Raw genomic sequence first — 15,742 nt, forward strand, 5'->3', positions numbered from 1 at the left:
AGTGCACCTTGCATATGCTACAATGCCAGTACATTCTACTCTTTATGCTGAGCATATGTAATGAATATAAAGCAGTTTGGAACTGTTTTAAAAGATTTCGTTAAAAAAAAATATTATATGGGGATGAGCTGAGGAGGACTGCTGTGTGTAAACAGTTCTAAACAAATCGTAAGTGTTAAAGCTTATGATATTGCCACTGATGTTGCCACTTTGTGTTTTTTTTTTTTTTTTTTTTTTCCCTGAGTAAAGTGATTTTTTTTTTCCACCTTGCATGTTTTATGCAAGCACAATGCTAATGTTTTCTAGAGGCAGTAACATTTTATAGACAGATTAATATTCAAATATTATGGAACCACCTGCTCAAATCGCCACTGAAGATTCTTCTTGTCTGAACTACAGGAGGGTGGCGTTTCCTGCCACATTCTTCGAGATTCTTCGAGTGAAGCTGTAAGGGGAATAAAATACAACAGGATATGTTGTTCTAGGAAAACCATCAAACACAAGGTGGTGTAAAGCGGCCCGAGGTTTATCAGTCTCTCCAGGATTTTTGATAAGTTTGTAGACGACTGACCATCACACCCATATGGGGTTCTTCCCCAAACTGTTGCCACAAAGTTGGAAGCACACAATAGTATAGGATGTCTTTGCATACTGTACATTTCCCTTCACTGGAAATAAATGGGTTAAACAAAGTGAGCTCTATGCAGACACGGATTGCCAAATAATAATATTAATATTTACACGCAGCGGTTAACGGAACATTAGCTCGCTTACTAGAAAGCATGGTTAATTTTATTATTTAAACACAGCAGTTAGCGTAACATTAGCTCGCTTACTAGAAAACACGGCTAATATTATTATTTACTCACAGCAGTTAGTGTAACATTAGCTCGCTTACTATTAAACACGGCTAATATAATAATTTATACACAGGGGTTAGTGTAACATTAGCTCGCTTACTAGAAAACACGGCTAATATTATTATTTAAACACAGCGGTTAGCGTAACATTAGCTCGCTTACTATTAAACACGGCTAATATAATAATTTATACACAGGGGTTAGTGTAACATTAGCTCGCTTACTAGAAAACACGGCTAATATTATTATTTAAACACAGCGGTTAGCGTAACATTAGCTCGCTTGCTAGAAAACACGGCTAATATTATTATTTAAACACAGCGGTTAGCGTAACATTAGCTCGCTTGCTAGAAAACACGGCTAATATTATTATTTAAACACAGCGGTTAGCGTAACATTAGCTCGCTTGCTAGAAAACACGGCTAATATTATTATTTAAACACAGCGGTTAGCGTAACATTAGCTCGCTTGCTAGAAAACACGGCTAATATTATTATTTACTCACAGCAGTTAGTGTAACATTAGCTCGCTTACTAGAAAACGGCTAATATTATTATTTAAACACAGCGTTTAGCGTAACATTAGCTCGCTTACTATTAAACACGGCTAATATAATAATTTATACACAGCGGTTAGCGTAACATTAGCTCGCTTGCTAGAAAACACGGCTAATATTATTATTTAAACACAGCGGTTAGCGTAACATTAGCTCGCTTGCTAGAAAACACGGCTAATATTATTATTTAAACACAGCGGTTAGCGTAACATTAGCTCGCTTGCTAGAAAACACGGCTAATATTATTATTTAAACACAGCGGTTAGCGTAACATTAGCTCGCTTGCTAGAAAACACGGCTAATATTATTATTTACTCACAGCGGTTAGTGTAACATTAGCTCGCTTACTAGAAAACACGGCTAATATTATTATTTAAACACAGCGGTTAGCGTAACATTAGCTCGCTTACTATTAAACACGGCTAATATAATAATTTATACACAGGGGTTAGTGTAACATTAGCTCGCTTACTAGAAAACACGGCTAATATTATTATTTACACACAGCGGTTAGCGTAACATTAGCTCGCTTACTATTAAACACGGCTAATATAATAATTTATACACAGGGGTTAGTGTAACATTAGCTCGCTTACTAGAAAACACGGCTAATATTATTATTTACACACAGCGGTTAGCGTAACATTAGCTTGCTTGCTAGAAAACACGGCTAATATTATTATTTAAACACAGCGGTTAGCGTAACATTAGCTCGCTTGCTAGAAAACACAGCTAATATTATTATTTAAACACAGCGGTTAGCGTAACATTAGCTCGCTTGTTAGAAAACACGGCTAATATTATTATTTACACGCAGCGGTTGGTGTAACGTTTACTAGCAAGCAGGAAATCTTTAAAGATTAAGGTAAAGAATTTAGGTTAAATGAAGTGTCATTAACCTTTGTTAATATGGATGTTATGGATGTTGTTCATATGCATGTGTCAATAATTGACACATGCAGCATTACTTACAGTACTACTGTATTGACGATCCTATCGTTTAAAAAATACAGTGGCATCGGCGGTGTTTTGAAGCTTTAGTATCACGTTACTACCGTAGTACCGATATACCGTGCAACCCTACTCAGTAATACCGATTGCCTATTAGAGATGCACTGATACTAAATTTCTCATCTGATACCGATAACCGATTATTCAGAGTGATATCGGCCGATACAGAGACCGATAGTTCTGCCTTTTATACCTTCTTATAAATGAATAATAATTAATTCAACAATTCTGAAGGAAATGCACATAAAAACTTTATTCTCTCCATTTCAACAAGTTGTTTCACAGTAACTGGTCTCATAAACAGAAAACACTTTACTCTAATTAACATGAACACATAATTTAATCCTCAGAATTTAGTTAAAGATTTCTTAACTTATTGAGTGTTAATCATTCATATTAACAGAATTAATTGACTGAATTGTAAAAATCCTCCTGTTAGTCTCACATTCACTCTCCACTAACAAAAGCATTTCTACTTCATCACTGAACATCAAACTGCTAATATATAATATCAACTTTTTATATATTAACATTAACTGGATATGAAATATACTACTCTACAAATATAGTTTTCTCTGCAATATATACTTTTTTGTCAAATCATCTTTATTTATATCTTTCATCAGTCTACTGGCGTTTTAATGCAGCGCGGCAAAACAAAAAATTTGACTCGACGCTGAAACTCCCGAAATCGAACCTATGAAGGCTTTAAAATGGCAAGAAGTGATTGGTTAAGTGGAACGCTTTGTCTGTCGCTCTCTCTCTCTCTTTCACTCTCTCTCTCGCTCTCTCTCTCTTTTTTTTTGCTCTCTTGCTCTCTCCCTCACTCTCTCTCTTGCTCTCTCACTTGCTCTTTCTCGCTCTCTCCCTCTCTCTCACTCTCTCTCTCTCTCTCTCTCTCTCTCTCTCTCTCTCTCTCTCTCTCTCTCTTTCTGTGCCTGTCCTTCTGCCATTGAAGTCGAGTGTATCTCCCTGGTGGCAGCGTCAAATAAGTGACGCACGGAGATGAAAGGTAAAGACACACTGTGATGTGAGTGGGTGTTGGTGTATGTGTGAGTGCCGAAGTTCGCCTTGGAAATGTTGTCGAATCCCAAAGAGACCTTTAGCAGGACCGTAAGGAAGAGAAGCGTACAGTATGTGGGTAATTATGCTGGGAGTTTGAGAGTTAGCATGTTTGTGTAGACGTTATGTGAATCCGTTTACCGCCCTGTTTACGACAGATGAAAAGCAGTGTTACAGGTTGGGTGCAGATACGTCCTCATGTGTCTGGAGAGTTGTGTTCCAGACAGAAATGACGGATTGGGATGAATATTCCTTGGTATTGGTATGAAAAAGGATGGTAACGTGGATTAGGAGTGATTACACCTCTGAATGCACCACTCAAAAGCAAAGTTGTTTTTAACCATGATGGGTTCACACCAATTCACACCTCTCCCCACACACACACACTTCAGTGACTGTCCTCTGACCTTTATTGAATTTTGTGACATCACAGATGTGCAGTACTCGCACTAGTTTCGAAGGGGAATTTCAAGCAGTGAATGATGCACTCTATTTAAGAATGATACGTTTTTGTGAGAGTAACGTTGCCTTCCTTCGTTTATCAGTCAGTGCACAGAGCTTGTAGAACGATATCTGTAGTACAAACTGTGGTTACTGTGTGTATTTTCATGTCGTGCTGATCTGTCAAAGCTCATGGCAAATTAGTACAGTCCAAATTTTTCCCAGGAACCCCGTAACAAAAAATGACTAGCTCTGCGCTCTCTAAATGAACAACGGTAACGAGGACCTTGAGATCTACACGTAAGATGACGTGACAACAGGTCAGGCCTTAGAGACAGTGTAACAACAGAGCAGCAGTATACTGTACACAGAGCTGTCAGATTACACATACTACGCTTTACAGTCAATGGGGAAAAGAAAGTACACCCTGCTTCAATTCTGTGTTTTTATTTGCTAAAGGTGGTTCTGAATGTTACTGAATTATCGGGTGTATTTATTTTTTCCCCAAATAATTTCTGAATGTTGGTTTACTTTTTTGGGGGGAAAATGACTGCATATTGAATCAGTTGTGGGGGTTTTTTTTGTCACCTGAGGTTGTTTGTTTGTTTATAGAGGTTGTTGAGGACCACACAGTTGTTATTTAGGCCCCGATAAGAACATAGAATTGAAGGAGGGCGTACTTTCTTTTTCCCTTGACTGTATATGGGATGGTTTACATAAGGAGTGAAATAATCAGTAATGAGGTGGTGAGATGCGGCCTAGACGTAAAGTACTGTAACCACCCCGACGTTGGTTATGTTCCAATAACAGCACATGCTGACGGGTTTTATTCCACACAGACCACAGCAGATTTCCAACCATGACTTTTTCCATTAATGAACATATTGTACTTTTAATCACTCGACATTTACATTTTACAGTTTAGTTCCTATTATCGGTGTCATTCCTTTACCGGCCTCGCTGTTTTCTCTCTCTTGAAAAAAAGAAGCATTTTATCATGTTACTGAGACGCTGTAAAGCACAGCGCTGTCTATCCTGAAGACTTTCCTCTGGAGGAAAACATACAGACTGTTATAAAGCGGTGTTTATAACAGGGCAACTGTTGCTCAGGTGGTAGAGCGGGTTGTACACTTATCGTAGGGTTGGCGGTTCCATTAATTAACTATTAATTAAACATCTCCTTGTGTTTCCTTTTCCAACTGTGGTGGAAAACTTCACTTTACAGAACGCTTCACCATTTCAATGACATTTTAAAACGTTTACGCTTAGTCTTAGGCTATGTGGACTTTATTTTACCCTCTAAAAAAAATGAAAACTCGGACCCTTCCCATTATATAAATTGACCCTAACAGTGGAACTGTGAGCAATCTTGAGTTCTAAGTCTAAGAAACAAGAACGTATTAAATGTTTATATGCATGTAACTTGTAATGTGCTCTAGAGATCAGGGGGTTTTCTTTTCCCAAGGAGCTAGGCCCATCCTAATTTGTTGTGTGCCATGACACAAAGATGGTCGCCATAGTTAAACCAAGTAAAAAAAAAAAAAAAAAAAGAAAACTGGTCATTTTGCAATGACAATATATAGAGTAATTAAAAATGAATTAATAAAAACAGTCGAGCAACCGACTTTGCAATTATTGGCCCACTTCAGATAGAGTCTGACCAATCGGTGTAGAGAATTCAACATTTTTTATTTATTTTTTTTCTTTATTTATCTTACAGGTTTTTTTTGGCATTATGCAAGGCAATTATGTGCATGTGGCTGGATTTATTTTCATTTGTCTCTTCTGGGAGTCTCTTAATGAGCTGAAGATAACGTAACATGTACCTATTGTTTCCTCCCACGACTTTACACGTGACGTAATTCACACAGTTATTGTTTGTAAATCAGCTGCAACAAGCCGACCTTCTGGGTTTGCAGTTTATCTCCCACCATGCACATTTCATGTGAGCAGTACTGCTCTACCTGATATATTGAAATGTATTGACTGTCTTAAAATTAAGATTGTTTATACAAACGAAAGTGCGTTGAATGAGCGGTAACCGTGTCTCTGCATGTGTGTTGTAGCTGGCGCAGGACGAGGGCAGTGCCGTGCGTGGTTTTGCCGTGGTGGAGTACGAGACCGCAGAGCAGGCTGAGGCCGTGCTGCTGGAGATGGACCGACACCTGATCCAGGGTCAGGAGATCCGCCTGTCACTGTGCAGCCCGGGAACATCTGGCCGCAGCACACTCGCTGCCCTCATTGCTGCTCAGGGAGTGGTGAGCAACACACACACAAACACATACATAGACTTATGAAGAAGTCATTTTGGATATCGTGGATTTCTTGCACATCATTCTCACATATCAGATCGGTTTCTTCTTTGGGATGAGGGCGCAGTAAAACACGGAGAGGTCAGCAGTATCGGCTAAATGTCAGATGGTTGTAACCTTTGCACAATGCTCTGCATTTGAATCTCCACACAGCACCCCACCGCAGCCAAACCTAGAAGTAAAGAAAGGAAGATCCCTGAAGGCAGAGGTTGTTTAAGTTCAATGAAACACTTAAGCATTATTTCGAAGTTGTGATTCTTCCATATTTTCTAGTGTTTATTAGGAATGTGAAAATGAAAACGTGAAACTCACAGGCCAACGCTGTCTCGACTAATTTGCCCGATTTGTTATTTTGTCAATCTATGTTATATCTTTTATTGAGAAATAATATTACTGTACACTCACTGTCCACTTTAATAGGTACACCTGCACATTCATGCGGTTATCTAATCAGCCAGTCAGCAGCACAAGGCATAAAATCACGCAGGTGAAGAGCTTCGGTTAATGTTCACATCAAACCTCAGAAGGGGGAAAAAGTGTGATCTGTGTGACTTTAAACGTGGCGTGGTTGTTGGTACCAGATGGGCTAGGTTGAGCATTTCAAAAAGTGACAGTGCTGATCTCCTGGGATTTTCACACGCAACAGTCTCTAGAGTTTACACAGAATGCTGTGAAAAACAAACAACATTGCAGTGGTGGCTTAGCGGTTAAGGCTCTGGGTTACTGAGGAAGATCAGGGTTCAAGGCCAGGTGGTGCCAAACTGCCACTCTCGGGCCATTGAGCAAGACCTCGAACACTCTTTTGCTCCAGGGGCACTGTATCATGGCTGACCCTGCACTCTGACCCCAGCTTCCTGGCATGCTGGTGTATGGGAAGAAAAGAATTTCACTGTGATGTATATGTGATGTATCTCATGTCCTTGTCGATGAGAGCGATCAGAGGAGAATGACCAGACTGGCGTGAGCGGACAGGAAGTCTACAGTAACTCAAATAAGCACTCTGTACAACCGTGGTGAGCAGAAAAGCATCTCGGAACACACAACACATCAAACCTTGAGGTAGATGGGCTACAACAGCAGAAGACCATGTTGGGTTCCACTCCTGTCAGCCAAGAACAAGAATCTGAGGATATCATGGGCACAGACTCACCAAAACGGAACAGATGAACACTGGAAAAAGACCAGGTGATTTCCCCCCCCCCCCCCCCCCCCCCCCCCAAACTGTCCAGTCTGATGTGATCATTAACTGAAGCTCTTGATCTGTGTCTGCATGATGTTTTCCCACATGACCTGCTGCCAAATGATTGGCTGATCAGATAACTGTATAAACGAGCATGGTTACAGGTGTTCCTATTAAAGTGGATGATGAGTGTATATGTTGTGTATGTTATTAAGAAAGAATAAAACAATATGGTTTGCGTGGAAAAATAGTTGAAGGTGCAATAGTCAGTTTTCTTTCTTACTAGTAATATGAATAAGTTGGAAAATTGTGTAGAACGTGATGAAAACGGTGGTTTAAGCCGTGAGCTCAGGAGAAAAGTATTACGGAATGCATGTTTGTGTTTACATGGCTATCCTGTCAGTCATGTTATAGCCACTCCCTCACACCCCTTCCCTCCACACCCTGCTAGATTGCAAATAGCGCAGCTTAGCACTCCTTAGAGCTTATTATGAAGAAAAAGGACAGTGACTGCTATTCTCAATAATCAATATGAGCCAGATTTAGCGTATTTATAGTGTTATATAGTGCGCTTGAAAGTGATGTCATGACAGTCCTGGCTAATGCTAACTCTAGTTAGCATGCTAACCCTACATGCTTTATGTTCATATGTGGGGGAAAAAGTTGGGGCAGGTTCCAAAAGCTAAGAAATCAATCAATCAATCAATCAATAAATAAATCGTTATAACTGTTGAGAAATTGTGAAAATACTTAAGTAACGCACCTTTAATGACCGTGTAGTGTGAAATTTGTTTACGTAACTCTTCACTACAGATTTGTTAAAGCACGTCCTATTTTATATCCATTTATAGTCCAATTAAATGCTGTGTCTTTTACTATGACTTCATGTACACTCACTGAGCACTTTATTAGGAACACTATACTAATACTGGGTAAGGCTCTCAGAATAAACGCAGTTCTTCTTGGCATGGATTCCACAAGATGTTGGAAACATTCCTTTGAGATTCTGGTCCATGTTGACATGATTGCATCACACAATTCCTGCATATTTCTCAGGTGCACTTTCATGCTGCGACTCTCTCGTTCTACCACATCCCAAACGTGTTCTACTGGATTCGTATCATTGAACTCCTGTTGAAGTCCTGTTCTAGAAACCAGTTTGAGACGACTTTTTCTTTGTGACACGGTGCTTCATCATGCTGGAGGTAACCATTAGAAGATGGAGAAATTGTGGTTGTGAAGGAATGCACGTGGTCAGCAACAATACTCAATGAGGCTGTGGCATTCAAGTGATGATTGATGGGTATTAACAGGCCCAAAGTTTGCCAGGAAAACATTCCCCACATCAGGGACAGTGGTGGCTTGGTGATTAAGGCTCTGGGTTACTGATCAGAAGGTCGGGGGTTCAAACCCCAGCACTGTCAAGCTGCCACTGCTGGGCCCTTGAGCAAGGCCCTTAACCCTCTCTGCTCCAGGGGCGCCTTATCATGGCTGACCCTGCACTCTGACCCCAGCTTCCTGACATGCTGGGGTATGCAAAGAATTTCACTGTGCTGTAATTTATATGACCAATAAAGACTCATTATCATTATTATACCACCTCCACCAACCTGGACTGTTGACACAAGGCAGGTTGGGTCCATGGATTCATGCAAGGAAAGACCCCAACACGTGCATGCCGTAACTCTTTTCTTTCTTCTACACACACTCAGGCCCAAAGATGTGAGGCGAGGCAGAGGCAGTGGCAGTTTAATTACAGTGTTCACACAGTGTGCTGTAGAAGACGTAGCCTTCCTGTTATATTTCCTGTGCCTGAAATAAAGCAGGCTGCTAGGTTAAAGATGTGGGTCTCATACAGTGGAAACTATGGACCGTATTAATCTACTCTACTATACGGCATCAAGCCGTGAAAGCAGCGAGCCGTTCTCAGACTGTGAATTCTCCAAAATACTCATGAGCTTCCACCTGCTACTAACATGATTTTTTGGAGTGCTTTCATTGTAAAGTGTTACATCCTTTACTCAAGCAACCAATCGAAACAACGGAGCCCACACATTTGCACCCACGCACTCATGTTTCTGTACATCTCTCATAGACGCTCTTTCTCAAGGGATTTGTGTCAGGAATGTTTTGTTTGTTCCAAATAGGTCCGCTTTCCTGTCTAATCGATGTCTTTACCTGTGTTTACTAGGTGTTCTTTCTTCTTTCTTTCTTTCTTTCTTTCTACCATCTTCCTTTCCTTTTAACATAGCTGAATAGGCACGCCTGTGGTTATTTATTTTTTTTTTTAAATGTCGCTATCATCAGAGCCTTCATTGATTTAGCATCAGTACATGAGCCACAGTAGGGAAGTAAAAATCCCAAGGGCATCATTTCACTGTTTTTTTTTTTTTTTTTTCTCTCAAGCTTTTTTTGTTTTTGTTTTACAGAAACTGCACGCTCCCCTTTCTTTCTTCTTTTCTCAGCTGTCCCCTGTCTCTTTTTTCTAGCTCCTGTTGTACCCTCCTCTCTTCCTCTCCCACTGAAATGTGTCAAACCAAACAGAAGGAATGCAAGCTGACATTTCTCTGCATCCCCACCCCTGCAAACCACATGCAGCACCCTGCTCAAAAGACAAATGTGCCCGCTGCTTTCTGAATCACACAGACACACACACACACACACACACACACACACACACATATATATATATATATATATATATATATATATATATATAATATATATACATATACACATTCAGACTGAGGGGGTGTAGACCTCATTCTGGTGGAGCTTCAGGCTCAGTGCGAAAGCCCCTGCCAAGCTTTGACTTCCCATGTTTTCATGGCAGTATGAAACTGGAGCTGCCTGGGGACTAGCAGGTGTCTCTGCTGTGTTACTACTCGCAGAGCTGTTATAATACAGGCGAGCGTGCACACAGCCATTCTATACATCTGTCATATTCAGTTTGTCACCAAGGGCTAGGAGTGCTTCCCTGCTGGACTGGTCTGTGCAGGGTTCCTTAATAGTGGGACGTTGAAATTTGACAATAGATGAGTCTCGTGGTTAGTGATTATTGATACGTGTAGATCAGCATGTTCTCTGTTCAACTTAAGAACTGCACATATTGCCCAAACCATATATGAATGTTTTCTCAACGTGACTAAGTGTAATAATTAGGGATGCAGTAATGATTCCCTCCAGGACGTCGCGATTTTGCGACCGCAGAAATGAGCGCAAAATCGAGCAAACTCTGCAATATTCGAAGGAGCTTGCAGTTTTTCAAAATTACCGCAGATTTTCCTCAGATTTGGGCCAAGACGTGTCATGTGACGTCATCACGACGCGCATTCAGTCAAAGCCGTCTTCGATTGACGTGCGGCGAATATGAGTACAGCTAAGAGGTCTCATTTACCAACGAACATCACTGCGAAAGACCATGCAGAACAATTTTGTGCAATTGCAATTTCGCCAATTTGAGTAGTTTTCCACTAAGATAAGCACAAAAAACTCCGCAAATCGCATTGCTAATTTTGAAAAAAGCCATAGCAAAATCAAGCATTTTTGGCCGCAACAATCACAAAAAAAAAAATCCTGAAACGAAATCCTGTAAGGACTGGATAGGGGACCAATAGTGGTATGTGGTACTGGCCCGATACCATGCTCATTTAATCGTACAAAAAAGTTTTCCGATAATAACATTCGATACCACGTGATGCTATGTGATGTAAGCCTAACGTACGTTACAGCACTAATAAGCGGACAGCACCATATGACCATGATCTGGACACAATTAACTACAGCATCTTCCTACAATGCAAGCAACCTGATAAAATATCCTATGGCGTTTAAACAGCTTTAACAGAGATTGCAAGGACGGCCCACCTGAACATGTAGGGCATACTCGTACAGCGAGCTTGGTCATTGAGTGCAAGATGCCATGAATTGTGCTCAAATAAAAGTATCCATGAGCCTGGAGCAGTGAAGCAAACATGCAGAAAAACAGTTGCATGGGAGCACTTCACTTCTGTGAGCACTGAGCACTGCGAAGCTCGTGCTTCCTTTCCCTGCACTTGCCATGGTGATCATGGTGATAAGAGATCACACTCTCTATTAAAGATACTGTTTAAATGCCATAACATCTTAAACAATGGTATCATTTTGATATTGGTATCAGTTATTGCGATCGGTTAACGACCGACACTTAGTAGTGCCTTCTCAGCGTGGCTCAAGGTCCCTATCCAGAACCTTCAAACTAACTGTTCCTCAGTGGTGGAATGAACTTCCAACCTCAATCCGGACTGCAGAATTTGTCTTTATCTTCAAAAAACAGCTAACGACCCACCTCTTCCGTGAGCACTTAACTCACCCCCAACCTGCCAACCCCCACATTATTTAAAAAAAAAACAAAACAAAAACTTACTCTGGCTCACACCTTTACTCTTTGTGCACATTGCTTCCCTGGAACTCAATTATAAATCTCGCAAGGTAGCACTACTTGTATTGTTCTCCACTTGATGTATCGCTTTGCTTGTATTTCATCATTTGTAAGCCGCTTTGGATAAAAGCATCCGCTAAATGAATAAATGTAAATGTGAATAGCCAGCAGCACACAGAAGCAACCAACATAAACAGAGCTAAATAAGATGTTCCATGATGCCACTGATTGATTAATGCTAAGAAGGTTACTCATTTTTATATTGGTATCAGAATTAGCATTGATGAGTACCTAAAAACATGTACTTATACTTGTATTCAGTCTTTAAAGAATAGCATTGCTGCATCTCTAGTAATAAAAATGTATATCAGTCTGGACATACAAAATTGGGAGTGGGAACCAAGATGACCAAAACCACATGTTGTTTGGACTGTTGTTCATCGTTTTGAATCCCAGTTCCCTCCTGATTCTGTACTCATCAACCCAGAAGTATTATCAGGGGCTAAACTCATTCCTCCATACCTCAGAGAGTGAGAGAGAGAGGGGTGTTATTGCTTGCAAGAAAGCCATAACTGTTTGTAACTTGTAAGTGTTTGTGTGCACATTTAGTGTAAGTGTGTCTTTGTATGTGTGTCTTTACTGTACATACAAACACTGAGTGTGTGAGTGTTTGTGCACAAGCCTCCAGGGGGAAAGTAGGCAGCAGATGGGGTTGCGGTATGATTGGGATGGAGCCATTCTACTTGCAGACATCTCGGATCTAATGAGGAAATCAGATCTTCTACCATTTATGCCAACTCCCTCACACACATTTTGTCTAGCCCCACAGAGCCAGGCTTTTGACTACAGCTTGAAACCTGATATGGGTCGTATTAGATTTCAGTACAGAGGCACCTGCCATGCTTCAATAGCCCTTTAATATTGGATTTCAAATGATCAACCAAAACCAGTGTGATGCTATAATGAACTGACTAATTGGGTACTGGTACCAAGAACTGACACAGTAGCTAATGTGGCTGTGGATGTAGAGATACAAATGTGTCCTGTTGAATACAAGTAATGGTTCCTTCTTATCAGGGTTCTCTCCTGGACCATCAACATCACTTCCTTAACCAAAAAGGAAGCATTAGGTTACTCCATTCATTATAGATGGTGTGTAGTGCAGGACATTCATGCTAGCTGCGACTACAGAATTGCACCACATACCTGTCATGGCAAGAAGACCACCCCTCCTCCCAATGACCAAGTTAGAAGTCTAGAGGCAGAATGACTTATTTTTAATTCTTGTGCCCTCCCCATCCTGACAAAATTTCATTCTTCTAGTTACTGCACTGGCTGCTTGACACAACCTTCCAAATTAGTCCTGTGCCACAGGCTATTGTGTCAGGTTTCAGAGGTCCCACAGGAATCAGCAAGTAATGCAGGCCTTCAGACTCAACTGTCAACAACTGATGTCTGAAAATAGCAATCAATGCTTAACCCATGTAAGTCCTGACAACATACCAGGGGATGCACTGATCAGCTAGCTGATGTCTTTCTTTACGGACACCTTTACATCTCCCTGACCCAAGAGGTCATGTCTGCATGCTCCATGTCCTCCACCTCAATGCCAGTGGCGAAGTCGACTGTGTCCACTGCCAAGTGATAGCACTCACACCAATAAATTACGAAGTGGTTCAAAAACCTAACCAAAGCAAAAAAGACCAAACTCTCCACATCACCCAACCCACTGCAGTTTTGTTAACTGCCTTTCATTCGTTTTACTTGCAAAAGCTGTTCGGCATTCAACGTAATCATTACACAGAAACGAATAGGGATAATAAGCAGTGAACAGTAATGATAGGCAACATCATCTCAAGCACCACCACACTAAACACCGGCATCCCTCAGGGCTGTATGCTCACTCCACTGCTGTTCACACTGCTGTGCTTTAAGCACTTCATGAAGTTCACTAATGATATAGCAGCTGTGGGTCTCATCAGCAGCAACGATGAGTCAGCTTACAGAAAGGAGGTGGAGCCACTTGCACAGTGGTTTAGAACAACAATATGTCTTTTAATATGGATGGAACAAGGAGGTCCGAGTTGTCCAACATGCACCACCACCTCCCTAGCAAAAACAAGGATGAGAAAAGCAAAACTCCCCTCTTCAATCCTCACTATATAATGCAAGGAGACTACAAGACCATCCCGAGTATCTCCATTACTGGCTGATATAGGAGAAGGGGTTTACACTGGAAACCGATTTTGCCGTCGAAGACAAAAAGTGCACGTCGTAAAATAATTTTTTTGGGCGTGGATTTGGTGGTCCCGTTTGCTGCTATAACAGCCTCCACTGTTTTGGGAAGACTTTCCACTGTATTTTGGAATGCTGCCATGGGAATTTCTGCCCATTCAGCCACAAGGGCATTACTGAGATCAGGCGCTGATGTCGGGTACGAAGGCCTGGCTCACAGTCAGTTTTTCTGATTCATCCCAAAGATGTTCAGTAGGGTTGAGGTCAGGGCTTTATGCAGTTCACTCGAGTTCTTCCACGCCAACCTTGGCATACCATGCCTTAATGGCGCTTGCTTTGTGCACAGGGGCATTGTCATGCTGGAACGGGTCCAGTGAAGGGAAATCTTAAAGCTGCAGCATACAAAGACATTCTAGACAATTGTGTGCTTTAAACTTTATGGCATCAGTTTGGGGAAGGCCCACATATGGGTGTGATGGGCAGGTGTCCACATAGTTTTTGCCATATAGTGTGTCTCAGTGTGATACGATGCTCATCTCAATGCCACCAATAGGAGGATGAGGTGAAACTCGCAGGAAAGCTACGAGAAATACGAAACAAATACGTGACAATGGAGAAACATAAACGTTCAATTAATTCATATAAAATATTCACATTAATTTACATCCCTGTCCTCTTGTTCAGCAAGTTGCAAAACTACCACATATGCTAATGGACAGAAAGAACATCCTTATTACCTCAGGCTCACTTTGAAGAATTTCTGTCTTTTACCGAGCCACAAATGGCTCCGAACTCCTCATCTTCGCCAAGTTTTCCGTTTTGTCTTGTGTCTGTTAATGCAAGCCCAATTGTTGTACAAGCCCAGATCATGCTGATTGATGATGTAAGCAGAATGTCTATAGTTATAGGATCTTCGTTATATAATCTGACATGGAGAACACGTTATCACAGTCCGTTATAGAATTTAATCCAAAATTCTTTTCGGGATCCTCTCGTACAGCATTGAATAGTAATAATAATAAAGGATTATTAAAACCAGCTTTAGACCGCAAGACTCAGCTTTAGACCGTGGGGAGTTAAAAACAAGCCAGACAGTCCACTAGGGTATAGTTTAAACACTACATAAACACTACATCTGCAAAGACAGCAGTATTGTGACCCCTCCCACCCTTAAACAGACTCTTTATCAGCCTGCCATCTGGTACAAGGTACCAGAGCATCTAGAGAACAGATTCACCTCTCAGGCTGACAAGCTCCTCAGCACCCTTTTCCCAAAGTCCCACCAGAACTGACATGAACTGATCAATACCAGCCCAAACATGTGCCCTTCCCCCACCCACACTGGACCACTATTCACAACTGTAATTTATACCACAGTATGATCTTCAGGATTATACCCTTGCCATTACAGATTATATGCTTTTGTAGTTTTTTTTAAATAATTCAGACTATTACGCTGCTACGTTATCTACTCAACCACTCTCTCCCACCAGCAACCTTCTGGCATTTTACAGAGTACACTTTAAAATCCAATATTTTTTTGTTTTTCTAAGCTACCCATTTCATGGTGATAATACATAACATTATGATATGTGTGTGTGTGTGTGTGTGTGTATATATATATATATATATATATATATATATATATATATATATATATATATA

At 40.9% G+C, this 15,742-nt stretch overlaps 1 protein-coding gene across 1 annotated transcript in view; it reads left to right on the plus strand.

Annotated features, from left to right (window-relative positions):
- Window positions 1–15,742, plus strand: part of raver2 (ribonucleoprotein, PTB-binding 2) — a 95,222-nt gene that overhangs the window by 48,905 nt on the left and 30,575 nt on the right. Inside the window, exon 4 of the mRNA XM_053635972.1 lies at window positions 5,997–6,188. Coding sequence (XP_053491947.1) covers window positions 5,997–6,188 — 192 coding nt within the window. The remainder of the gene's footprint in view (window positions 1–5,996; window positions 6,189–15,742) is intronic.

The sequence above is a fragment of the Ictalurus furcatus genome, chromosome 11, assembly GCF_023375685.1.
Source record: "Ictalurus furcatus strain D&B chromosome 11, Billie_1.0, whole genome shotgun sequence".
Lineage (NCBI taxonomy): Eukaryota > Metazoa > Chordata > Actinopteri > Siluriformes > Ictaluridae > Ictalurus > Ictalurus furcatus.